Source organism: Amborella trichopoda, chromosome 13, assembly GCF_054954075.1.
Source record: "Amborella trichopoda isolate Santa Cruz 75 chromosome 13, AtrichopodaSantaCruz75HAP2 v2.0, whole genome shotgun sequence".
Classification (NCBI taxonomy): Eukaryota; Viridiplantae; Streptophyta; class Magnoliopsida; order Amborellales; family Amborellaceae; genus Amborella; species Amborella trichopoda.
Genome location: NC_142348.1, coordinates 13983025 through 14009105, shown reverse-complemented (window position 1 = coordinate 14009105; position 26081 = coordinate 13983025). Strand labels below are relative to the sequence as shown.

Here is a 26081-nt window from a genome sequence, read left to right as displayed (position 1 = left end):
ACAGAGAGGGTGGTAGGTAAGAGGTGCGTCAAGAAGGCACGAAAGGGAAAAAAGTGGCAAGGGGCCACCCCAGAAGACGATGCTCTCAGGAGATTGGCAGGATCTGTTGATAGGCCGGAGGGGGGAGCCTTCGATGCGTGGGCTGAAGGGACAGCTGAAGAAGACAGCAAGGCAAGAACGGGCTCGGGAGGCTGGCACGCGTACCCTGGAGGGGTTGGCACCGGAGGCGGTAGCTAATGGGGGTCGTCTAGGGGGGGAGGGGATTTCAAGTAAAATTGGCCCGGGTCAGGGAGTTTACCCGAGGAAGGAGAGGGCTCTTTGTCGGGGCGGCGACCAAAGGAGGAAGGGGCCAAGGTGGGCGGAGCTATGGGGGCCATCGCAGAGAGTTCAGGGGCAGACGGAGGAGGGATAGGAGGTTGGCAGTCTTTGTTCCCCGCTAAAGCAGGAGACCTAGGATGTCTCGAGCGTCGACGGGATTTCTTCTCCACCAAAGTCCAGTAGTCAGGTTGAGCAGCTGAGGGCACAAGCGGAGCCTTATTGGCAAGGAAATGCGGGGAAGGGGGAGAGGCAAACGACCAAGAGGTCGAAATGGGGTAGAAAAGCTCGCCATCCTTTAAGCACAGCAAGCTAGGAGTGGTACTGGGGTTCAGCGTTTCAATGAGGACACGAATTGCTCCCAGAGGGAGAGTTTCAATGGAAATCCAATGGGTGACACGAAAGACCCACACCTAGTAGCGAGGCTCTGAAACATAGTAGGGGACCAGACGTGCAGGGGGATTTCGTAGAAGGTAAGCGAAACACGTTGTTTACAGAAAGACCCTTCGAAAGATGACCAGGGCCACAGGGCACATCGTTCGCCGAAGAAGGTGAAGGGGGAAGAACCCTGAAGTGCAAGGCAAGCACTAGAAGAAGATAGAAAGGAGAGGAGGAAATCACCATTGGAAAGGCGCCTGCAATTGCGATTGGGTTCCCCCCAGTGTTTTTGCGCGGCGTTCTCAATTCCTTTGACATCACGCTGAGCAGGGTAGAACCTTCCTATTCTGAACGCAAGGAGTTTGGGGTTGGTCTTCCCAACATCGACCTTAGGGACAGGGATACTAAAAGACGTGAGAAGGGACCTAACCACAAGAGGGGGGATCTCTGGCGGTTTCAGAGGTTGGTTCAGGGGGAGGGAAGAGTTAGGCTTACACGAGGCAGTAACCTGAGTGAAACATGCCCTGAAGGAGGCGGGGGACGAAGAAATAGAAGAAGAGGGAGGCGGAAGAGGGGGTTTTGGGGTAAAGGTCGTAGATTTCATTCCAGCTATGCGAGAGATGGGCCAAAAGGGGGGATGAGGGGAGGGGCACAGGAAGAGCCGGATGACGTTTACTCGCATAATGGTGTCGAGAGGGGCGGAGGGAGGGAAAAGGGGAGGAAAGTTTTTTCATCTGAATTTTTTCGTGTTGCAAAGAGTTGTATAGAAGGTACTTAAAATAGGGCTTCTTTAAGGCGGGAGAACCTGTACAAAACCCCTAAAGGGTCCAAGCAATGCTATACAAGCATAGATACAAAAAGAGATATAATAGATGTTTAGATGTAAAAACGGTGCTCGAAAGACTCTGTGACGATCTTCTGAGAGGTTCCTGCTTTAGCTAGGGCGTCGGGTACTGCATTGGACTCCCTCCAAATATGCCGAAAGACCACAGAAATATCCCTGCAATTGTGAAAGATTTCGTAAATAATGCGAGCCAGTCTCCATGGATAAGGTGACAATCTGCAAGGCCATTTTTGGAGTCAACCTCTATTATGAGGGAGCTACTCCAAGCGGGATTGAATTTGCATAGACCCACGAGGAGGCCAGAGCTTCGGCCACCGAGGAGTTGGGAGGTTGGATGAAGAGAGAGAAGGAAAGAATGGTGTAGCCATTGGAATTTCTGAATGAGCCCCCTATTCTAGTAGAGCTCGGGTTGCTAAGGGAGCAGCCATCAAAGTTGAGCTTCACTTGGCCTGGCTCAGGTGGTCTCCATAAAGAGGAACGAGAGATCCTTGCTGATTAGAGGGTCTCTAGTGGGGAAGCCATGCTCACACGTATGAAGGGGGCAAGGAAGTACGGACAAAGGGACCGACAAGATCGAAGAGGCAGCTGGGCCAGGTTCCAAAAGGGGACACGGGGCCGAAGCATGCTAGGTAGAGGGAAGCGGGTCCTTCGGGCCATCCTTACTGGTCTTAAGAAGGCAGAGAGGATGAAGGGGAGAGAGATCTATGGCAGTGGCAGAAGCCACGTTTCCAAAGGGGGGGGAGAACAGAGAGGGGGGTAGTTAAGAGGTGGGCCAAGGATGCACGAAAGGGAGAAAAATGGCATGGGGCCACACAAGAAGACGACGCTCTCTCGAGAGTGGCAGGATCTGTCGACAGGCCGTAGGGGGGAGCGTGCGACATGTGGGCTGAAGGGACAGTTAGAGAGGACAGTGAGGCAGGAAAGGACTCGTTAGGCTGGCACGCGTACCCCGGAGGGGTGGGCGCAGGAGGCGGTAGCTGAGGGGGGTCGTCCAGGGGGGAAGGGGATTTCGAGTAAGATGGGCTCGGGTCAGGGAGTTGACCCGAGGAGGAAGGAGAGGGCTCTTTGTCGGGGCGGCGGCAAGAGGAGGTAGGGGCTAAGGAGGGCGTAGCTAGGGTGGCTGACGCAGAGAGTTCAGGGGCAGAAGGAGGAGGAGGGATAGCAGGTTTGCAGTCTTTGACCCACGCCAAAGCAGGAGATCTAGGATGTCTAGAGCACTGACGAGATTTCTTCTCCACCACAGTCCAGGAGTCAAGTTGAGCAGCTGAGGGCACAGGTGGATCCTTATTGACAAGGAAATGCGGGAAAGGGGGAGAGGCAAACGACCAAGAGGTCGAATGGGGTAGAAAAGCTCGCTAACCTCTAAGCACAACAAGCTAGGAATGGTACTGGGGTCCAGCGTTTCAATGAGGACACGAATTGCTCTCAGAGGGAGAGTTTCAATGGAAATCCAATGGGTGGACACGGAAGACCCACCCTCAGTAGCGAGGCTCTGGAATGTAGTAGGGGACCAGACGTGCAGGGGGATGTCGTAGAAGGTAAGCCAAACACGCTGCTTTCAAAAAGACCCTTCGGAAGGTGACTAGGCCCACAGGGCACATCGTGCGCCGAAGATGGTGATGGGGGAAGAACCCTGAAGTGCAAGGTTAGCACCAGAAGAAGAGGGAAAGGAGAGGAGGAAATCATTGTTGGAAAAGCGCCTGCAATTGAGATTGGGTTCCCCCCAGTGTTTCTGCGCGACCTTCTCTATTCCTCTGACATCATGCCTAGCAGGGTAGAACCTTCTTATGAGGGACGCAAGGATATTGGGGTTGGTCTTCGCAACATCGTCCTTAGGGACAGGGATACAGAAAGACGTAAGAGGGGACCTAACCACAAGAGGGGGGATCTCAGGCGGTTTCAGAGGTGGGTTCAGGGTTAGGGAAGAGTTAGGCTTATGCGAGGCAGTAACCTGAGAGGAAGACACCTTGAAGGAGGCGGGAGACGAAGAAATAGAAGAAGAGGGAGGCAGAGGAGGGGGTTTTGAGGTAAAGGTCGTAGATTACATTCCAGCTATGCGAGAGATGGGGTCGAAAGGGGGGATGAGGGAAGGGGGGATAATGCACAGGAAGAGCACGACGATGCTTACTCGCGTAATGGTGTTGAGAGGGGCGGAGGGAGGGGAAAGGGGAGGAAAGTTTTTTCATCTGAAATTTTTTTTGTGTTGCAAAGAGTTGTATAGAAGGTACTAAATATGGGGCTCCTTTAAGGCAGGAGAACCTGTACAAAACCCATAAAGGGTCCAAAAAATGCTATACAAGCATAGGTACAAAAAGAGATTCAATGGATGTTTAGATCTAAAAAAGGTGCTCGAAAGACTCTGTGACGATCTTCTGAGAGGCTCCTTCTTTAGTTAGGGCGTCGGCTACTGCATTGGACTCCCTCCTAATATGCTGAAGGACCACGAATATATCATTGCAATTGTGAAAGATTTCGTAAAAAAGGCGAGCTAGTCTCCATGGATAAAGGTGACAATCTGCAAGGCCATTTGTTTGACATTTTTGGAGTCGCCCTCTATTACGAGTAAGCTACTCCAAGCGGGATTGAATTTGCAAAGACCAACGAGGTGGCTAGAGCTTTGGCCACCGAGGAGTTGGTAGGTCGGGCGAAGAGAGAGAAGGAAAGAATGGTGTAGCCATTGGAATTTCTAAATGAGCCCCCTATTCCATTAGAGTTCGAGTTGCCAAGGGAGCAGCCATCTAAGTTGAGCTTCACTTGGCCTGGCTCAGGTGGTCTCCATAAAGAGGAACGAGAGATCCTTGTTGATCGAAGGGTCGCCAGTGGGGAAGCCATGCTCACACGTGTGAAGGGGGCAAGGAAGTACGAAAAAAGGGACCGACAAGACCGAAGAGGCAGTCGGGCCAGGTAGCAAAAGGGGACCCGGGGCCGAAGCAAGTTGGGAAGAGGTGAGCGGGTCCTTCGGGCCATCCTTATTGGGCTTAAGAAGGCAGATAGACTGAAGGGGAGAGAGATCTAAGGCAGTGGCAAAAGCCACGTTTCGAAAGGGGGGGAGAACAGAGAGGGGGGTAGGTAAGAGGTGGGCCAAGGAGGCACGAAAGGGAGAAAAGTGGTAAGGGGCCACACAAGAAGACGGTGCTTTCAGGAGAGTGGCAGGATTTGTCGACAGGCCGGAGGGGGGAGCTTGTGATGCGTGGGCTGAAGGGACAGCTGGAGAGAACGAGGCAGGAAGGGGCTCAGTAAGCTAGCACGGGTACTCCGGAGGGGTGGGCACAGAAGGCGGTTACTGAGGGGGGTCGTCCAGGGGGGAGGGGATTTCGAGTTAGATTTGCCCGGGTCAGGGAGTCGACCTGAGGAGGAGAGGGCTCTTTGACGTGGCGCAGGCCAGAGGTGGAAGGGGCTAAGTGCGGCAGAGCTAGGGGGGCCGGCGCAGAGAGTTTAGGTGCAGACGGAGGAGGAGGGATTGGAGGTTGGCAGTCTTTGACCCCCACCAAAGCAAGAGACCTAGGATGTCTGGAGCGTCGATGGGATTTCTTCTCTACCAGAGTCCAAGAGTCAGGTTGAGCAACTGAGGGCGCAGGCGGATCCTTATTGGCAAGGAAATGAGGGGAAGGGGGAGAGGCAAACGACCAAGAGGTCGAAATGGGGTAGAAAAGCTCGCCAACCTCTAAGCACAGCAAGCTAGGAATGGTACTGGGGTCCAGCGTTTCAATGAGGACACGAATTGTTGCCAGAGGGAGAGTTTCAAGTGAAATCCAATGGGTGGACACGAAAGATCCACACCCAGTAGCGAGGCTCTGGAACGTAATAGGGGGCCAGACGTGCAGGGGGATGTCGTCGATGGTAAGCCAAACACGCTGCTTAGGGAAAGACCCTTTGGAAGGTGACCGGGCCCGCAGGTCACATCGTTCGCCGAAGAAGGTGAAGGGGGAAGAGCTTTGAAGTGCAAGGCTAGCACCAGAAGAAGAGGGAAAGGAGAGGAGGAAATCACTGTTGGAAAGGCGCCTGCAATTGAGATTGGGTTCCCCCCAGTGTTTCTGCGTGGCCTTTTCAATTCCTCTAACATTATGCCGAGCAGGGTAGGACCTTCCTATTATGGATGCAAGGAGTTTGGGGTTGGTCTTCGCAACATCGACCTTTGGGACAGGGATACAAAAAGATGTGAGAGGGGACCTAACCACAATAGGGGGGATCTCAGGTAGTTTCAGAGGTGGGTTCAGGGGGAGGGAAGAGTTAGGCTTACGCGAGGCAGTAACCTAAGAGAAAGATGCCCTGAAGGAGGCGGGGAACAAAGAAATAGAGTAAGAGGGAGGCGGAGGAGGGGGTTTAGGGTAAAGGTCGTAGATTTCATTCCAGCTACGCGGGAGATGGGGCAGAAAGGGGGGATGATGCATCGGAAGAGCAGGACGACGCTTACTTGCGTAATAGTGTCGAGAGGGTAGGAGGGAGGGGATAGGGGAGGAAAGTTTTTTCATCTGAATTTTTTCTTGTGTTGCAAAGAGTTGTATAGAAGGTACTAAAAATGGGGCTCCCTTAAGGTGGGAGAACCTGTACAAAACCCCTAAAGGGTCCAAAAAATGCTATACTAGCATAAATAGAAAAAGAGATACGATGGATGTTTATATCTAAAAAAGGTGCTAGAAAGACTCTGTGATGATCTTTTAAGAGGCTCCTGCTTTAGCTAGGGTGTCGGCTACTGCAATTGACTCTCGCCAAATATGCCGATAGGCCATGGATTTATCCTTGCAAATGTGAAAGATTTCGTAAAAAATGCGAGCCAGTCTCCATGGATAAGGTGACAATCTGCGAGGCCATTTTTTGACATTTTTGGAGTTGCCTTCTATTACGAGGGAGCTACTCCAAGCGGGATTGAATTTGCAAAAACCAACGAGGAAGCCAGAGCTTCGGCCACGGAGGAGTTGGTAGGTCGGACGAAGAGAGCAAAGGAAAGAATGGTGTAGCCATTGGAATTTCTGAATGAGCCCCCTATTCCAGTAGAGCTCGGGTTGCCAAGGGAGCAGCTATCAAAGTTGAGCTTCACTTGGCCCGGCTCATGTGGTTTCCATAAAGAGGAACGAGAGATCCTTTCTGATCAAAGGGACAACAGGTTTCTCCAATTAAGATGGAAATCCGAGAAGGAGTAGTGCTGGAATGACTTTTTGCTTTTGGCCCGGAAAGTGACTAGGGATGTTACCGTATGAAACATGGCCTGAATGGTGGAAGATTCTCCTCTAAAGATCCGACTGTTGTCTCCAACTAGATGACCCAGAGGATGGCAACGACTAACGGCTTTCCATAGGAAGATCTCTTGTTTGGTCCAGGGAGAAGAGAAGAAGGCCTCAATGAGTTGTGCGCTGCAGGAGGGGCTACCCACACCCATCCGAAGAGTTGGAGCAGTGGGCCCCACAAGGTAAATGCGACTTGGCAATGGATGAAGAGGTGTGGGTTGGTTTCCACATCCGTCTAGCTTTCATTTTCTAAAGTCTTGACAATTTAAAATGATTTCTTTTGCGATATACATAACATTATCTTGAATCCTGATGAGGACAGAGAAATGTTTTTTGTGAGATGGAGGAGGGCGCTACCCACACCCATTCGAAGAGTTGGAGCAGTAGGCCCCACAAGGTAAAAGCGACTCGGCAATGGATGAAGAGGTGTGGGTTGGTTTCCACATCCATCTGCCTTGCATTTTCTAAAATCTTGACCATTTAAAATGATTTCTTTTGCAGTATACAGAACATTATCTTGAATCCTGATGAGGACATAGAATGTTTTTTGTGTAAGTTGTCTTTCGTTTTTTTCCCCCTTTGTCAGATAGATGACTTTAAACTTTTCTTTGGCTCAATCTATAATGGGCATCACCGGTGCCATAACCTTAGTCAGCCTTAATAGATCAAGCAGTTAGAGTTGGCTAAGTTGGTTACTATCATGTATCTAACCCAAAGCAAGTAATGTTCCAAGGGAATTTCATCCATAATAATAATTTCTTTCTTTCTAGTGTCTACAAATGTTTTAATGTTGTATAATTCATATTGCTTATTGAAATTTTTTCTCATGTTTGAAATTGAAATCTTGATACTCGATTCTATCAGGCATTGTCAATATACATCCTAGTTTGCTGCCCCTCTATCGTGGAGCTGCACCTGTTCAACGAGCATTACAAGTTCAGTTTCTGCTTGGTTTTAAATACAAAAGATTTTGATCTATCTTATTCTTGTTTCCAATTTTTAGTGTGTGAGTTATTTTGTCAGAAAATTTGATTTTGGCTTTGTTGGATACAGGATGATGCCAAAGAAACTGGAGTGTCACTTGTATATACAGTTCGGGCCTTGGATGCTGGACCAATTATTGCATTTGAAAAATTTCAAGTTGATGATTGCATCAAAGTACCTTCCCTTCCATGAAATATGGACATAGACATTATTGCGGATTCATCAAGTGCAAAAATTAGCAGACATGAGTGAAAAGTTATAGCCTTGACCAGGTTATATTAAAAATATAAACACATGGTTGTGTGTATGTAGATATTTTTGTATTATATGATAATGCACACACACACACGTCGCTTGAGTTAATTTTTCTATTATTTATGAATGATCATAAAAATCTGAGTTCTCTCCTATAAGTGGTTCTCATGGACGTTGTCACTTATATTTACAGTTTGGTTTCAAAGTTGTGGAAGATACAAGATGATTCCTAAGCTCATAAGTTTAGATCCTTGACTTTTGGATGACTCACCAAGTACCTGCAAAGGAAATTTTCAAACCCTTAAAGTGCCAAGCAGAATATGCCCGAATTCAGTACCCTGAACCCCACAATTAACATTGCCTGAGGAGTGGGATTGATGCCCTTACTTTTCAAAGAAATTTCTGAAATCCCAACCTCGCAGGATACTTTGCGATATCCCGCATATTCAATGCACCTATAACTATCCACTACGTGTTGGCCAATTGGAATGATGCAATCACACATCCAGTAAGTTGCCTACTTCGAGCATTGAGCTATGCGACTTTTGGCCTTTGAAGTATGGGGTAGTAAACTCTTCATTCCTCCTGCTTTGAGAAGGTGCCAACACCATCCTTGCTAATGGTTTATCTTACATCATTATTACTCTGCTCTTTTGTGGGCTCTTGCACCTCTTTGAAAAACTGATTTGTACTCTACTCTTTTGTGGACTCTTGTGTCTCTTTGAAAAACCGATTTGTTTTCTCTTCCCTCCCCTCCTGGCTTTCGTAGAGGCAAACCTTGACTTATGCCTTTTTTCCATTAAACAACATATTGCTAATCCCATGTTGCACTTGCCATAAGGAATGTTAGGTTGTACTATCCCGCTTAGTCCTTTGACAAAGATGAGGACTTCATTGCCCACGGAGCCTTTCACATTTCCTACTTTTTTCCTTCCTATGGAAGTGTGAGGTGCAGACTAAACATTTGGCTCCTTCATTGTGCTCTATTTACAACCCACTTATCCCTCATTGTAAAATAGAAGTTTAAGCCCACATTGACTCCAGGCCTCAAACGCTCGTTATGTTTTTCACTCGCTCTGCTTTGTGGAAGGTAAAATGGATGGCGGAGGTTGCATTCTTCATTTTGAATGCATGACCCAGTCCTTATTCAGGTTTGGCCGACTGCCATCTGTTAACTCTTCATTCACCATGTTCAGCCTCATAAAAAATAGGGACATAACCTGGTTGGTCCGGCTTCTTCCACGTGGGGTGCTTGACCTGGTTAAGTTAACCTCCATTTTAAAGTTTCTACCTTGTCCCAGTTTTCATAAGGGTCATGCTTTACAGTCTGCTTTTAGGAAAGGCATGATATATTCTTCACACCTGCTGCAGTCCTGCTGATATCATGCTGACATCATCATGAATATTTATTTTTTTACTATTCATGAGTTGCTATTCATGGGTACTGTTCATGAATTACTGTCCACAGTGGTATTTCTGAAAATTTTAATATTATTTAGTGGTGGTGAGGAGTTTTTGGAATTTATTAACTAGGAGGCGTAGTTTGGTGTTTTATTATAATTTAGGGTTTAAAAGAGTGGCTATTTAAGAATTTGTAAAGAGATTAGAGAGTAGTTTTGCTGCATTTTTTAGTGTAGAGAGACTTCTCTCCATTGGGACGTTTCAGCTGTATTTTCTATTGGATTTTATTTATTTATACTGTGTGCTGTGTCAATACCGGGACACACTTATGACCTATTCTATATGCCACCCAAGCGACTAGCACTCTGCCTTAGGAGGCTCTTTTTGGTACTGACACCTGTAAACCTGCTAAAACTACCCACTTGAATTAACCTCAGGTTTAGGTTTGAGGTAGGAGTCTCTTAGGCAAAAAGGGCATTCCTAGGGGCATGGGTTTTCTAATGTAGTCTTCGGGTCCTTTGATCTAAGGGAGAGGGAGATTTGCTTTAGGGTATCTTTAGTTTTTCCTTGTATTACCAACCATAATTCTAAGTAACATGAATAGGAAAATAACCATTTCTTAAAGTAGCACTTCCCATTCTAATTGTGATCGAAGTTCATGTAGGCCTGGTCAAATCTGGTGGCCAGACCTTGTGACTGGTGACCGAGAGAGAGAGAGGATGGCAAGGCTCTTGACATTTGTAAAAAAAGTTGCTTCGTAGAATGTCACATTTCAAATCAAACATTTCTACTACGTCTGGGTTACAGAATACCGAGAAAAATGCATTCAACAGATTAGAAAGAGTGTGTGACTTCATAGAGGTGGCATTTCTTGTGCTTAGGCACTCCATTTTTCTGTGTAGTTGTCGGATGTGGTTTGATGAATTATCCAGTCCCATTATGGAAATATGCATGAATATTATATGCACATGTGCAAACATAAGTACTTTCACAAATTAAGCAGGTAAAGGCATGCATGTGCATGTGCATGCGCATGTGTCCTATGAATGTGTTATTGGGTATTTAAAATTCCATCATTATAAATCTGTATCAAAATCAGTGCACTTTGTATGAGTGGTTAGTACTAAAATCCTTGGTTAATGGATTTAAGGTAGTGGGCTTTGTTCAAGAATTCCTTGCTATTCTAACCAGGTGTTCTTGCATAATATCACCAGGGCACCTTACATGTTGGCCAATTGAATATTGTCAAGTTTTATTTTCAAAGATCTAATTTATTTTTCTTTTGTCTTTAGTGTCTCCATATTCAAACATGTGTTGTGTCTCCATATTCAAACATGTGTTGTCCCCTTGCTTTTCTTATCCTTCGATTTCTTGAGACCTTGAGTTCAACATGTTAGATGTCTGTAGCACCCTAATGGAACTGTGTAATCATGTGATATGAGCAGATACAGTAATAGGTAGCCTACATGCTTCCATCAACATTTATCAAAGTGAGAATATTTAGAGTATATATTTTTTTTAACAAATTAGCTACCTCGATAACTTCATTTGATAAATGAGCCAGACTGCTGGAGTCGGCTTGCCTTTTTGATTGGGCTTTCAGTGCTGCATTTATCTTAAAATTTGAGAACTCTCTTATTGACTTTATTGATTCATGCTTCTTTGATTATAAGATAATTATACGATGATACACAAATGTTTTACTCGTTACTGGGCAACCATTCTGTGTAGGCACCGGAGTTGCTTTCAATACTTTTTGATCGAGGTATGCAACTTTCCCCTTTTTATGACCATACATAATTTAAAATGCATGATATATTTGACAAGCCAAAATTTTGGTTAGTTATACTAAGGTACAGTTTAAATTCTTATCTCAAACCTGCTCTGATTGGTCAGTGGGAACTAGTAATATTTTTTACAAGTTACTGTAACAGACCATTGATTTGAACAACATTTGCCATGTATTTGGAAAGGCTGATCAATTTGTCGCATCTGGCATAAATTATTAGCAATTATACTGTAATGCTAGTGGGTTTGGATTTTTGTTTTCTTAAGTGCAATCATAAGGTTAAATATCCATGTATATCTATATTTGAGCATATACACATATGCATTATTGTCTATAACATTTATATATTGTTGGAAATCAAAGATGCTCAAGTGAGGTTGAATCGATGAGGGAATACGATCATGCATGGATTGTGACATTGTAAATCCATGTCTTTATTTATTTATTTTTTGAACGTGTTTACTATTGTATTAAAGCATAAAGTAAAGATGTACAAGCTATCAAAAATTGGGCTATCCACAAACACGGGAGCTCTATACAAAAACCCCTAAGAGGGTGGTGAGGGCAAAAAAATGTGTATCCAGTGACTCTGATAGCAAGAAGGCTAAGAAATCCAAAACCGAAAAAGTCCCAAAAACCAAAGGCATCTAGTCTCCAGCCATTATTGTGCCTTCTCTAGCGAGTGCGTATACTATGTGATTCGCCTTCCGCTAGGTATGAATCTATGAAACGAGAATGAGCCTGCAAATGTCGAAAATCTCGTTAAACATGTGGGTTAGTCTCCACGGGGGTGTGGCCTCCCTCGAAGCCTAGAGGATGACATTTCTAGAGTCTCCTTCCACAATAAGTTCAGTGTTCCATTGGGGGTTGAAGAGTTTGAGCCCTTTCAAGATGGCCAGCGCTTCCGCCATGGTGGAGCCGGCTCGGCCAATCGGTCTATCGAAAGAAGAGAGGAGTAGTCCTTGGTAGTTTCTAAAGATGCCTCCAATACCAGCTGGTTTTGGGTTGCCAAGCGAGCAGCCATTGAAGTTGAGCTTAGTTTTGCCCTGTTCTGAAGGTCTCCAAAGAGACGATTGAGGAATGGCATTGGGCCTCAAAGAAAGGAGTGATTGCCAGTTGAGGTAGAAGTCCCAGGCTGGGAGGTGCTTGAAGTACTTGTGGTTCGCAGCCAGAAAATGACCTTGGATCTGATTATGGATTGAGAAGAAGTGACCTCAAAAAATGTGGTTGTTGCACTCAATCCAAATGACCCATAGGGTGGCTGCTATTGAGCCCTTCCATAGTAAGATGCCGGAGTAGTCCAGGGAAGGAACTTCGCAAATTCAAAAAATTGAGGTATTGACCTAGGGGTGACCCATGACCAGTGAAAGAGTGTGAGAAGGTCCTTCCACAGATTGCTGGCTAGACTGCAGTGGATGAAGAGGTGTGGATTTGTTTCCTCATCTGCCATGCATATGACACAACGATTGGGGGTGATCATACCCTTCTTTGCAATTGATCTACCGTTAGGACCCTTTTGCAGAGGGAAATCCAACTGAAGAGTTGGATTTTGGGAGGAATGAAAGGCCTCCAGGCTCTGGCCACTATTGAGGAGGTGGGGGTAGAGGTTGGGAAAGTGGATTGTAGCTTCCTGTAAAAGGACGATACTGAGAAAGAGCCATCCGCAGTAAGGGATCAGATTACTTTATCCTGTTCATGAGGGGAAAGGTGGACGGAATGGAGGAGGGCTAAGGCTTGGAGGAAGTCTTGAGCCCCTCTGTAACGGAATATATCTTCTGAAATTAGAGTTCAAGGAGAGAGTGGAGCCTATCAATTGGAAAGACTCCTCCACTGAGATATTGACATCGTTGGCTAGGCCGGAAAGGGTTGGGAAAAAGGTCTCTCAGGGGAGTATGGCCAATCCAAAGGTCCAAAGTTGATGCTGTTGCCCGCCCTTGCATGAACGTGAATGTTTGCTTTGAGCGGGAAAAGGCAATGCAAGAAAGATCTCTGGGCTCCTAAACAAGAATTGTAGGGCGTGTTGTGAGGGAGCCAAGGTGGGTGGTGGAGACGGTATTTGTGGATAAGTACGGCTTGCCACAGGTGGCCTTCTTGAGTGGCCAGGCGCCACCACCATTTACCCAGTAATGCCAAATTGTTGAACATAAGAAAGTGAATGCCCATGCCCAGGCCACCCTGTGACTTAGGCTTACGAACTATGGTTCAGGAAATGAGGTGATATTTCTTGGTTTCGTTATCCCATAAGAAGTTGTGCATGAGCTTTTTCAGATGTGAGGCAACAACGGCGGGCATGTGGAAGAGGGACATTTGGAAGATAGGGACATTGGATAAAGTGGCCTTGGTAAGGTTATTACCAGCTGGGGACATAAGTCTACCTTTCAACGTTGCTAGCTTATGGTCGAATTTGTCTATATATATATATATATCTATATATATCGTGCCCCTATTGCCTAAGTTTTGGCTTGCCGTGACAAAGGGGGAGGCCCAAATAGGTAGAGGGGAGGTTGTTCACCGTACAGCCTAGTGTTTTAAAATGTGGCCGCATCGTTGCATATGCAGCCGCATCAAGTGGTATGCGGTGGGCAGCACATTTGGAATGACCTCATATGCAGTTTGTAGGTATGCGGGCACATATGCGTCACATCAGAGTGCATCAGAGCCGCATAGCGCATTGCCCGCATATGGGAGCATAATTTTTCGTACTTTTATTTTCGACTATGCCCCTCGGGGATGGTAAAAATAGTTTTTTTGACCATCAAAAATTGGGGGAAATAGTTTGGGGGGGTATTAAACCCCCTAAACGAGTATTTACAGCCACTTTTGTGGCTTTTTTGGGATCAAATTGAGCAAAAAAAAATATGCAGAAATTTTTTTTGTTGAGATCTTGGATTTGGGGATTGTTTGATGCTTAGTTATTGATTTGAACCTTTTGGTTGTTGATTTGGGAAAGTTTAGGTGAACTTGTGACAAGAAATCGGGGGTTTTAAAGGCCATGAAGAAATCGAGCATGGCTTCAAGAACTGGTAACTTTTTATTCCTTCTACAGTAATACTTTTTTTTGGGGTAATGTCTTCTTCCCAATCTTCTAGTGATAAGGATCTAGCTTGGACATATGCCAAACAAAAAATCCGGAAGATAGAAATTTTGTGATTTGCATGCTCTGTGAAAAATACTTATGTGGGTGGTATTTTTCAACAAAAAGAACATTTAGCCAGAATTTTTGGGAATGTAAGAGCATGCCCACAAGCTACCGACGATATAAAAAAGGAGATTAGAGAATACATGGATAGCTTGAAGAAAGATAAAGAGAAGAAAAAAATGAACAGAAAAGAATTACTTGATGATATACGATTATTTGATGATGATATTGATGATGATGATGATGATGATGATGTTGATATATCTGAAGTTGCAATCAGGCAAAGGGGTACTCGTACGCCAATCTCAAGAGAGTGGATTATAAATATTGGTGGTAGTGTTGAAAAAAGAACACCTCTCTCTAAGGGGCCAATGAATGTTTTTTTATGCCTAGCCCCGAAATTGTGGTTCAGGAGATGAAGAAAAAAACAAAACAAACCACAATTGGGAATAGATACAAGAATGAACAGAGGAAGTCGGTATGTAAGTGGATTTCAAAGTGGATTACATGGCCGACATTCCTTTTAATACTATTACCCTCTATAGTTTTGCATGTATGGTTCAGGCAATTGGGCAACATGGCGCAGGACTTGTTCCTCCTCCACTACATGAGGTTAGAGAGCCCTTATTGAAGAAGCTGTATTTGATGTCAGCAGAATTTTGATTTCTTAAAGAGAAGGGTGGGAGAAATATGGGGTGACTTTCATGTGTGATGGTTGGTCCGATGGGAAGTCGAGGGCATTCATTAATTTTTTGGTTAACTGTCCAACAAGTACTTTTTTTGTGACGTCTGTTAATGCATCAGGCAAGTCACATGATGCTACATACTTATGTGGCTTGATGGATGAGATTGTAGAGTTTGTTGGAGAGAAAACTATAGCACAAATTGTCTTTGACAATGGTACCAATTATGTTGCCGCTTTGCATTTCTTGACTTTGAAAAGGACTCATATGTTTTGGACTCCTTGTGCAGCTCATTGTGTTAATCTTATGCTTAAGGAAATGAGTACAACATCTTTATTTAGTGGGGTGATTTCAAGAGCTATGTTTGTTGTTGGATTTATTTACAGTCACACCATTGTCTCAAGCATGATGCGCTTTTTTTACAGAGAAGAGAGAATTAGTGAGACCGGGTATCACTAGATTTGCCACGTCATTTTGCACTCTTTGAAGCCTAGCCAAGCAAAAAAGTGCCTTGAGGACCATGTTTTCTTCAGAGCAATGGAGTCAAAGTAAATGGTCAAAGCATAAGGATGGGAGAAAGGCTGAACAAATTATTTTGAATACAATTTTTTAGAGTCAAATAATTCTTGCATTGGAGGTGCCTCGCCCTTTAGTGGGAGTGCTTCAACTGGTTGATGGTGGTGTGAAGCTTGCCATGGGCTACATACATGAGGCAATGACTAGGGTAAGAGCAGAGATTTAAAATGTTTTAAAGGATGATGAAAATAAGCTTAAGGCTATACTTGAAATTATTGATATGAGATGGGATACCCAGCTTCACATGCCCTTCCATTTAGCCGGCTACTTTCTAAACCTATCTCTTCACCACAAGCACCCATCCATTGAGTCAGATCATGTAATAAATGGTGGGTTCTTAGATGTGCTTGAGAGGTTGGTGCCTGACAAAGATATCCAGGATGAGATCCAAAGCCATGAATTGATTAAGCTCAAGCTAGGCTTGGGAAACTTTGGGAGAGAGATTGCTACTCGAAATAGGGACACTATAGATCCAGGTAAAGGCCAAAAGTACCCTTACTTGTCTATGACTTTATGTATAGTTCCATTGTTTTACCCTTAGTTTTATCTATAATCCAAATTATAAAATATTATACAGCTTCATAGTGGGCATTATATAGCAGCGAGCAAATCTACAACGTCTCGCTATTCAAGTATTGAATCTCACATGTAGCTCATCTGGTTGTGAACGCAATTCGAGTGCATTTGAGCATGTAAGTTCTTAACTCCTCATTCCTTAATCCTTACTTTTTGAATTTCAATTTCAATTTCAAATTTCTATTCTAAAAATTAATTTATCTAATTTTAATTTTCTACCACAGCTCCATACCAAAAAAAACAAATAGGCTGGAGCAGAAGAAGTTGAATGATTTGGTTTATGTGCGACATAATGAGCGGCTTAGGGAGAGGTATCAAAATAGCATGAAGTTCAACCCTATTTAATTGTATGAAGCTGATGGTGATTCCACAAGTGAGTGGACCACAGATCCAAGACTAGAGTGTGTGTTTGAGGGTGAGCTTACATTGCTCGATGTCGAGCTAGCAATAGGGGCTAATGCAGAAGATCGACCTAACACTAGAGCACAAAGGAGTAGAGGAGCTGGGTCTAGTCTCACTCTCACATTAGCTCCAGAGGTCGAGGAGGAGGAGGCTGACTTAGAGGAGACTGAGGAAGAATAATACGTGGAGGCCGTCGATGATGATATTGATGATGCACATGACGACTCTCAAGATGACTTCTCTAATTAATATTTGAAAACTCTACTTCAAAATTGACTCTCAAGATGACATCTATCATGAACGGATGATTGTATTAATTATTAGCTCTTCTTGAGCTTGACTTCAAAACTCTTTAGTCTTCATGGAGACATGGACTTTTGGTTTGTAGTATCACAATTTTATAACTTTTAAAGTTTGTTGTTGCAAATTTGTGCTTATGGTTGTTGATTGTTAAATGTTTTATGAAGTTAGTTTCAAGTTTCTAGTTTCTATCAGGGGATAGTGGATACATAATCTTCGACAGCTAATATTTTTGGAGTTAATCATTAAAGAAATAAAATACCTGCTATCACTTATATCACCTCTATTTTTTTTTTATGCATTAACCCATTCTTTTAGATTTTTTAGAACTTTTTTATATTTATTGACCGTAGCACTGCGATGCACCCGCATTCGGACTGCATTGAGCCACATCACCGCATCGCCCCCCACACCACTTTTGGCTGCATCCCGCATTTTAAAACACTGGTACAACCCCACTTGTCGGCAAATACCTGGGTGGCTGACAGCTCGATAGCAACGCCAATCATTTTCGATTTGGCCATGTTAACCCTGAAGCTAGTATCCTGCTCGGAACACTTGGGGTAGAGGAGACGTGAGTGGACTTGCTGCTTGGAGGCCCCAAAAAAGACTAAGGTGTTGTCGACATATTGGAGGTGGCCTCCGTTATTAAAATTAAAAACTTCCAATAAACCATGTTGGTACAATTTGGCTAGGGATCTACTAAAGACCTCGGCGACGACAGCGAAGAGGAATGCGGATAGGGGGTCCCCGTGTCTAAGGACCCTTGGGGAAGGAAAAATGCCCTTGGGTGTACCATTGATTAGTAAAGAGAAAAAGGGATTAGGGATGCACCCTTTAATCCATGTGCGCCACCGAATATGAAGCCTATGTGGTGGAGGGTTTCGTCCAAGATCTCCCAATCGACATGGTCATATGCTTTTTCCCAATCCAGTTTGATTTGGAGTCCCCGAGTCTTGGATTTGATTCTTGCGTCTATCAACACGTGTGCGACCAAGGCTCCATCCACTATTTGTCGGTCCTTCACAAAGGCCCCCTGGTAGGAGGAAATCACCCATCCTAACACCTCGATTAGAGCCTTGGCCAAAATCTTGCAAGAGCTGTTAATTAGGTTGATGGGTCTAAAGTCCTTAATAAGTTCTTCTGCCCTTTCCACTTTGGGAATGAGGGTAAAGAAGGTGGCATTCATACTCTTGTTATATGATCCCTCTCTCGTTGAATTCGTAACAAAAGGCTTGAACCAAGCTGCTTTTGAGGGGGTCTCGTAGCCCCCTGAGATTCCATGTTAAAAGCTTCATGTGGAGTGCTCGGAGGCAGAGACGCGTCGAGAAGAGCATCTAAGGGTTTTGAGCCCCTGGGAGACCATTGAAGAGGAAGGGTCCTTGGGGGAGGAAGGAGTCCCAAAGTTGTAATTGACCTCAAACCGCAGATTAGATAGCTCTTGTTGACCCTTTCCGCGTACTTTGAATCTGGTCTAAGCATCCGATTTGAAGAAGGCTTTTATGTCCTCCTGCGAGTTGTTGATTTTGAAACCCATAACCTTGAGGATCTTTGGAGTATTGGCCTGGGCATTTTCCATCTCGTTGATGAAATTGGAGTCCACTAGGGGGGGAGCCCGAATGAGTGGCAGAGGTTGAGCTTCTGTTGGCTGAGAGAGGGGTTGACGCATGGGGGGCTTCACCTGCGGGTGCATCGCGACGATACGGTCAATAAATATAAAGAATTCTAAAAAATATAAAAAAATAGGTTGAATGCATAAAAAGTATATAGAGGTGATATATGTGATAGTAGGTATTTTAGTTTAATGATTAACTCCAAAAATATTAGCTGTCGGAGATTTTGTATTCACTATCCCCTGATGTAAACTAGAAACTTTAAACTAGACCATAAAATATTAAATAATCAACCACCATAAGCACAAATTTGCAACTACAAACTTTAAAGTTCCGAAATCGTGATATTGCAAACCAAAAGTTTGTCTCCATGAAGGCTAAAGATTTTTTAAGTCAAGCTCAATAAGAGTTAATAGTTAATACAATCATCCATTCATCATATAAGTCATCTTGAGAGTCAATTTTGAAGTCAATTTTTTAAATATTAATCAGAGAAGTCATCTTGAGAGTTGTCATGTGCATCATCAATATCATCCTTGGCAACCTCCACGTATTCTTCTTCCTCAGTCTCCTCTTAGTCAGCAGCATCCTCCTCGACCTCTAGAGCTGATGTGCGAGTGTGATTAAACCCAACTCCTCTACTGCTTTGTGCTTTAGTGTTGGGTCGATTTTCTTCATTAGCCCTTTGTTGCTAGCTCGACATCGAGCCATGTAAGATCCTCAGCCTCAAACACACGCTCTAGTCTTGGATCCATGGTCAACTCACTTATAGAATCACCATCAACTTCATACAATTGAATAGGGTTGAGCTTCATGCGATTTTGATACCTCTTCCTCAACCTATTTCTTTTTTTGGTATGGAGTTGTGGTAGAAAATTGAACTTAGATAAATTTGATTTTATATTAGAAAATTTGAAATTGAAATTCAAGAAATAAGGATCAAGGAAAAGGAGTTAAGGACTTACATGCTCAAATGCACTCCAATTGCGTTTACAACCAGATGAGCTACATGTTAGAATCAACACTCGAATAGCGAGACGTTGTAGATTTGGTGTCTTACTTCCATATAATGCCCACTATGTAGTTGTATAATATTTTATAATTTAGATTATAAAAATTAAGGGTAAACAAATAAACAATGGAACTATATGTAAAGTCATGGACATGTAAGGGTACTTTTGGCTTTTATCTGGATCTGTAGATTTCGAGTAGCAATCTCTCTCCCAAAGTTCCCAAGCTTAACTTGAACTTAATCAATTCATCGCTCTAGATCTCATCCTGGATATCTTTGTCAGGCACCAACCTCTCAAGGACATCTAAAAACCGACCATTTATTACACGATCTGACTCAATGTATGGGTGCTTGTAGTGAAGAGATGGGTTTAAAAAGTAACCGGTTGAATGGAGGTGCCTGTGAAGCTGGGTATCCCATCTCCTATCAATAATTTCAAGTATAGCCTTGCGCTTATTTTCATCATCCTTTAAAACACTTTTTATCTCTGCTCTTGCCCTAGTCATTGCCTCATGTATGTAGCCCATGACGGGCTTCACATCACCATCAACCAGTCGAAGCACTCTCATTAAAGGGTGAGCCACCTCCAATGCAAGAATTGTTTGACTCCAAAAATATGTATTGAAAATAATTTATTCAACCTTTCTCCTATTTTTATGCTTTGACCATTTACTTTGACTTCATTACTCTTAAGCAAACATGGTCCTCAAGGCATTTCTTTGCTTGGCTGGGCTTTGAAGAGTGAGAAATGATGTGGCAAATCTAGTGATACCCGGTCTCACTAATTCTCTCTTCTTTATAAAAGACCTTTTCATGCTTAGGACCATGGTGTGATTGTAAATAAATCCAACAACAAACATAGCTCTTGAAATCACCCCACTAAATAAAGATGTTGTGCCTTTTTCCTTAAGCATAAGATTAACACAAAGAGTTGTCAAAACATATGCGTCCTTTTCAAAGTCAAGAAATGCCCTGTTGCAGCATAATTGGCACCATAGTCAGTTACAATTTGTATCACATTTTTCTCTCAAGCAAACTCTACGATTTCATCCATCAAGCCACATAATTATGTAGCATCATGTGACTTGTTGGATCTGTCAACAGGCTTTAACAGAAAAAAGTACCTTGGACAGTTGACCAAAAATTTAATGTATGCCCTCGACTTCCCATCGGACCAATCCTCACACATAATAGTAGCCCCATATTTGTCCCACCCTTCTCTTTGTGAAATCAAAATTTTCTTGATATCAAATACAACATCCTTCAATAAGCGCTCCCTAATCTTATGTAGTGAAGGAGGAACAAGTCCCAGGCCATATTGCCCAATTGCCTGGACCATACATGCAAAACTATCGAGGGTTATAGTATTAAAAGGAATGCTGGCCATGTAAATCCATTTTGCAATCCACTTACATTCCGACTTCTTATGTTTTTTCTTGTATCTATTTTTAATTGCGGTTTGTTTTGTTTTTTTCTTCCTCTCTTGAACCACAATTTCGAGGCTAGGGGTGAAAAAAACATCCATTGGCCTTTTAGAGTGAGGTGTTCTTTTTTCAACACTACCACCAATATTTATAATCCTCTCTCTTGAGATTGGAGTACAAGTACCTTTTTGCCTCATTGCAACTTCAGATATATCATCATCATCATCATCAATATCATCATCAAATAATTGCATATCATCAAGTAATTCTTTTCTTTTCATTTTTTTCTTCTCTTTATCTGCTTTCAATCTATCCATATATTCTCTAATCTCCTTTTTTATATTGTCGGTAGCTTGTGGGCTTGCTCTTATATTTCTAGAAATTCTGGCTAAGTGTTCTTTTTGTCGAAAAATACCACCTATATAAGTATTTCCACAGAGCATGCAAATCACACAATTTCTATCTTTCGGATTTTTTAGTTTAGCATATTTCCAAACCGGATCCTTATTACTAGAAGATTGGGAAGAAGATATTACCCCAAAAATAGGTATTACTGTTGGAGGAATAAAAAGTTAACGGTTCTTGAAGCAATGCTCGATTTTCACGGCCTTTGAAACCCCCGATTTCTTATCACAAGTTCACCTAAACATCCCCAAATCAACAAACCTAAACTTCTCCAAATCAACAACCAAAAGGTTCAAATCAATATCCAAGTATCAAACAATCCCCAAATCCAAAATCTCAATTAAAAAAATTTTCGCCTATTTTTTTTTTTGCTTGATTTGATCCCAAAAAAGCCACGAAAGTGGATGTATATGCTCGTTTAGGGGGTTTAATACCCCGAACTATTTTTTCCAATTTTTTATGGTAAAAATGACCATTTTGCCCATCCCCGAGGGGCATAGTCGAAAATAAAAAGGCAGAAAATTATCCGCCCTATATGTGGGCGTTGCACTATGTAGCTTTGATGCGACGCATACCTCCAAAGCGCATATGCGGTCATTCCAGATGTGCTGCCCACCGCATACAGCTTGATGCGGCCGCATATGCGACGATGCAGCCACATTTTAAAACACTGAGTTGAACGTAACTTGAGCTGAAGCAACCGAGCTTGAGCATCAGTTTTTAACTTGTTCTCCTAAACAGGTTCATAAACAAGCTGGGTCAAGCTATAAATAAACCAACTTCAAGCCCATAATCAAGTGTTATAGTATTATATCTATTATTTATTCTTTAGTATTTTGACTTGCTTCTTTGAGGCGGGGCTGCTTTAATATAACCATTTACTAAATGGGCCTGCTTGCTCTCGGCTTGCCTTGGCTTATTGAGACACAAAATATTGCTCAAGCTTGGCTCACACGAGCCGAGCCCAGCCAGCCCGATTGACGAGCTGACTTGGCTTGTTGACGCCCCTAAATGCTCAGCATTGTTTTCCATAAAACAATGGAAAACTGACCTCTTTCTTTAGAAATTTTTTTTGCACCACAAGGCTATGTAAAAATTTCATGTAACTCCGACGGGATCAACGATGAAGGCAACTAAGTTTGAAAAAAATGAGTCCATTATATTTTAGTAAAAATTTGACATGATGGATGGTGAGTCTAAAGTTCAAGGAGTTAGAGTACAAGGTACCAAAAAGTTAATGAACCTGTTAAATTTCCATATAAGTCAGAAAATTGAGACCCATAAGCTTAATCCCTCCTAATTGTGCATTTGCACATCTTGATGGCCTTTGCCCCCATACGTATTGCCTTTGCCAATACTCAGGCCTTATAGATATTATCAAAATTTCGAGTTCTAAAAATAGTGCATCTTGTAATGCGTTATCTGGACTTTCAATTTTCAAGAATTTCGAGTGTTTATAGATCTACTTGATCTGAACCTTTAGTGGAGCTTTAAATTTCATGATTAGGGGCAAAAATAGATTTTCAGACGCCATAACTAGATCTTTCGGCACAATTTGGAGGTGCTCCTTACTTTGATTGTTTAAGGTTAACACCTTATACAAACCACACCTATAGTTAAATGGCAACTATCGATTTCGCCAATGATTTTTTTTTTTTAGATAGTTTTGGTTGCTGTTATAAATGTTGTATGTGTTCCGACATATAACATATAACTCATGCGGCTATATTTAAATTATAAAATATATAAATATTCTGATATATTATTGTAAATACTAAAATAAATATCATAAATAACATATGATAATTATAAATATGAAAATGATACATATCTCTATTCTAATTTTATCAATAAATAAACTTAATATAATAATTAATTTATTATAGTAATACTTAAATTATGATGATTTTATATTATTACAATTTTTTTAATGAATATTATTAATATGTGATAATAATATAATAAAAATTATATAAGTTTGTAAATAATTAATATAATTATTCTGTTGATGTATTAGCCTCGTTGGTATATGGACACTCTACCAGAGTCGTGGTATCTGCATGCACAAAAAGGATCAAGGCGGTCATGGGTAGGAGCAACCAAATTGAGAATGTGCACTTCTCAAAACTAAGGTAGCCAAATGTCCATAGCATAGTTAAGGGAACCTTGTGGGTAGGGTGACGATCCCGCTCTGAAACCTCGATCCCACGGTTCTTGCAAGGGATCTTGTAGGGACCTTGTTTTTTCGATTTTGGGATCTCGCTCCCAAAATAGGGGACCACGTACCATCCATCAGTGAAATCTAGTACTATTTCGAAATAGATCCCCTCTCCCATCAATCATGGTCCAAGGTTTTGGTACTTTGTTTGTGGGTTCTACCTTCATTAATGGATGATACCAGGTTAGAGATTGCCATTGTCCGAAGTTTCCATTATTTAGGATTCATAAGTTCTATGATGTTAAAATCCAGTCCCTTTTTCGTATAGCACGAAGTTCCATTATTTTAGATTCTTAATTTGAAATATAAGCATGGTTTAGCGTTACCCATTGTTTTATTAAGTCCTATTGTGTAAGCCATCCCTCTTAGTTGTGAGAATATATATTCTATTTAAAGTTTTATATTTATGATGTCCTGTTTTAGAGTCTTAAATCTTATTGCAGTTGTGAGATGAGAATATATGTTTTCATTTCAAGCTTTAAAAAGCTTATTTTATATCAATGAGAGAGAGAGAGAGAGAGAGAGAGAGAGAGAGAGAGAGTAGTTCATCTTATTCTCTTGCCCCTTCAGAGAGCCAGCTTTTGAGAAACAATGAAGCAGAGGAGACAACATTCGAAAAAGATGACTCTTGAGAGGTTGGATTCTGGGTTGTCGAGGACTCATAGGAAATGGTGCATGCCAAACTTGTGTCATGGCCAGAAGATGTAGTAGTCATAAGAAAGACCGGCTTATACAACTACATAATTAATCTGTTGTTATTCACACAAAAATAAATAAATCCATTGTAAAGGGCGGGGGGCACTTGATAAGGGAACCCTGGTAAATGGCACTTGCAGACCTCGAGGCCAATCAGCTGAGGACCTTGATTCCTATACTTTAAGAATCTCAATATCAGAATAGGAGGAACCCTATATATGACATATTTAAACCTCGATTCCTTAACCAAGGGAACTCGTACTAGCTCTATTTACAACCTCATTTTTTTGAGTGGAGCTTAGATTCCTACTAGTCAAAATATCGAACCTATTGACATTGGATCTTGCTTCCATAAACCTACGGATCTCGCTCCTTGTCTTGTTCATTGTACGGACGCTGATCCTTACCCCAAGGAGCTTCCATTACAGGGCGGTTCCGCAAATACCGAACCGATCCCGCTCCCGCCTCTAATCACTATGGTCTAGAGCATGCCACATGAGATACCTGATTAGAATGATGAAAATCGGATGATCTGCTGTATGACTTGTGTATTGTAATGAGCTAGTGTTGGATATAGTAAGCGTATTTTTTCCTTGCAATATGCCATTTAGCAGGGAAGTCCTCCTGTGACTCAAATTTTTTCTCTCTGTAGTTATGCCTAGTTTTCCATTTAATAGAGTTCATGCCCATGAGATCTGTTAGGCCCCAACTGATGCAATCTCCACCTCCTGGATTCCACGATTCTACACCTTTGATATTCAACTTAAGCCACCACGTTGCAGTGCAAGCTCAGCACATGTTTGAAACCTGGGTTGTGGGCAGTGGTGGCATCAGTCTGAGTCTCTTTGGTGACAGATTGTTTGGGTCTCATTACTGTGCTACTCACCTGAAGCAACTGCTTGACCTTCCCCTGACCTTCGTTCTAGCATTGGTGTTAGTGAAATCTCCTTCAATCATGGGGTAGGAAGCTTAGACAGAACACAAGAAGCCTAGATGAAACGCAAGAAGCCTACATTGACTTTTCTTGGTCCAGTACGCAAAGCCCTTATAAAATGAGGCGTGAAGTAGGTCCTCGCATATTTATGAAACTACTTGATTTAGAGGCCTTTTGAGTAAATTGATAATTGATTTGTAGGCAACGAGCAAAGTCAGTGGTAGCAACAAGCAACCAAAGCCCTCTAAACTATTGGAAGCCTCTGCTACGCATGCCAGTTACGTAGCATAACGGATAACATTTTAAAGGTCAACGTTTGCCCCTTTCCTCACACATCAAAGTTAATCAAGAGGTATTGGTGCGCGGATGATTCCCTAGTTGAGTTGGCTCAACCAAATCTCGTTGGGTCAAACAGCATGTTGATTATACCATGAGGTTTGCTTCTGAGGTTTTTATGAGTTGGTCCTTTTCATGTTCTGTAGGAATTACTTAGTTACTGATGTCCTAAATAGGTCTTTTGGATTCTCAGTTTCAGTTGTTTTCATCCTCGAGTTTCATTTTTTATAATTCAACTGATTCCATACATGGAAATATTAAGCCTCCATGTATAGCATAATGATTACTGCCCTTAGGCTGAGCAACATAAATGCAAGGCACAAATACAAACAGTTAAAATACCTCTCTGTAAGTATCATGGGGAATACAAACATTAAAAAAAAAAAAGTTATCATGGGGAATACAATTAGCAGTTAGTAGGTAACACTACTGGAATGATTTTGAATTTTTTGGTAGAACCTTCACTCAGCTTAAGTTGCATGCATATAAAGTAATTTGGACATTTTGGCTTCCTGGGAGTCACCTCTAAATAGTCTGCTTATTTCAAGGAGAAACGTTATATGTTACTAGATCTTG

General features: G+C 42.6%; 1 protein-coding gene across 13 annotated transcripts in view; it reads left to right on the top strand.

The window, feature by feature from the left end:
- The window catches only part of PDE194 (formyltransferase), a 49828-nt gene that overhangs the window by 18145 nt on the left and 5602 nt on the right, over positions 1–26081 (top strand). For 4 of the 13 annotated variants that reach the window (XR_016047023.1, XR_016047022.1, XM_020667813.2 and 1 more), the window contains 3 exons: positions 7627–7697; positions 7816–7920; positions 11134–11167. Coding sequence is in view for 8 of the 13 variants with exons in the window: in XM_020667813.2 (XP_020523472.1) it covers positions 7627–7697; positions 7816–7920; positions 11134–11167 (210 nt within the window). In the remaining 5 variants the exon portion in view is untranslated. Of the gene's footprint in view, positions 1–6823; positions 6945–7084; positions 7160–7263; positions 7314–7626; positions 7698–7815; positions 8019–8194; positions 8600–11133; positions 11168–26081 lie in introns of those variants that run through there. The other 9 variants (XM_088855075.1, XM_088855078.1, XM_020667814.2 and 6 more) reach the window with 5 other exon arrangements.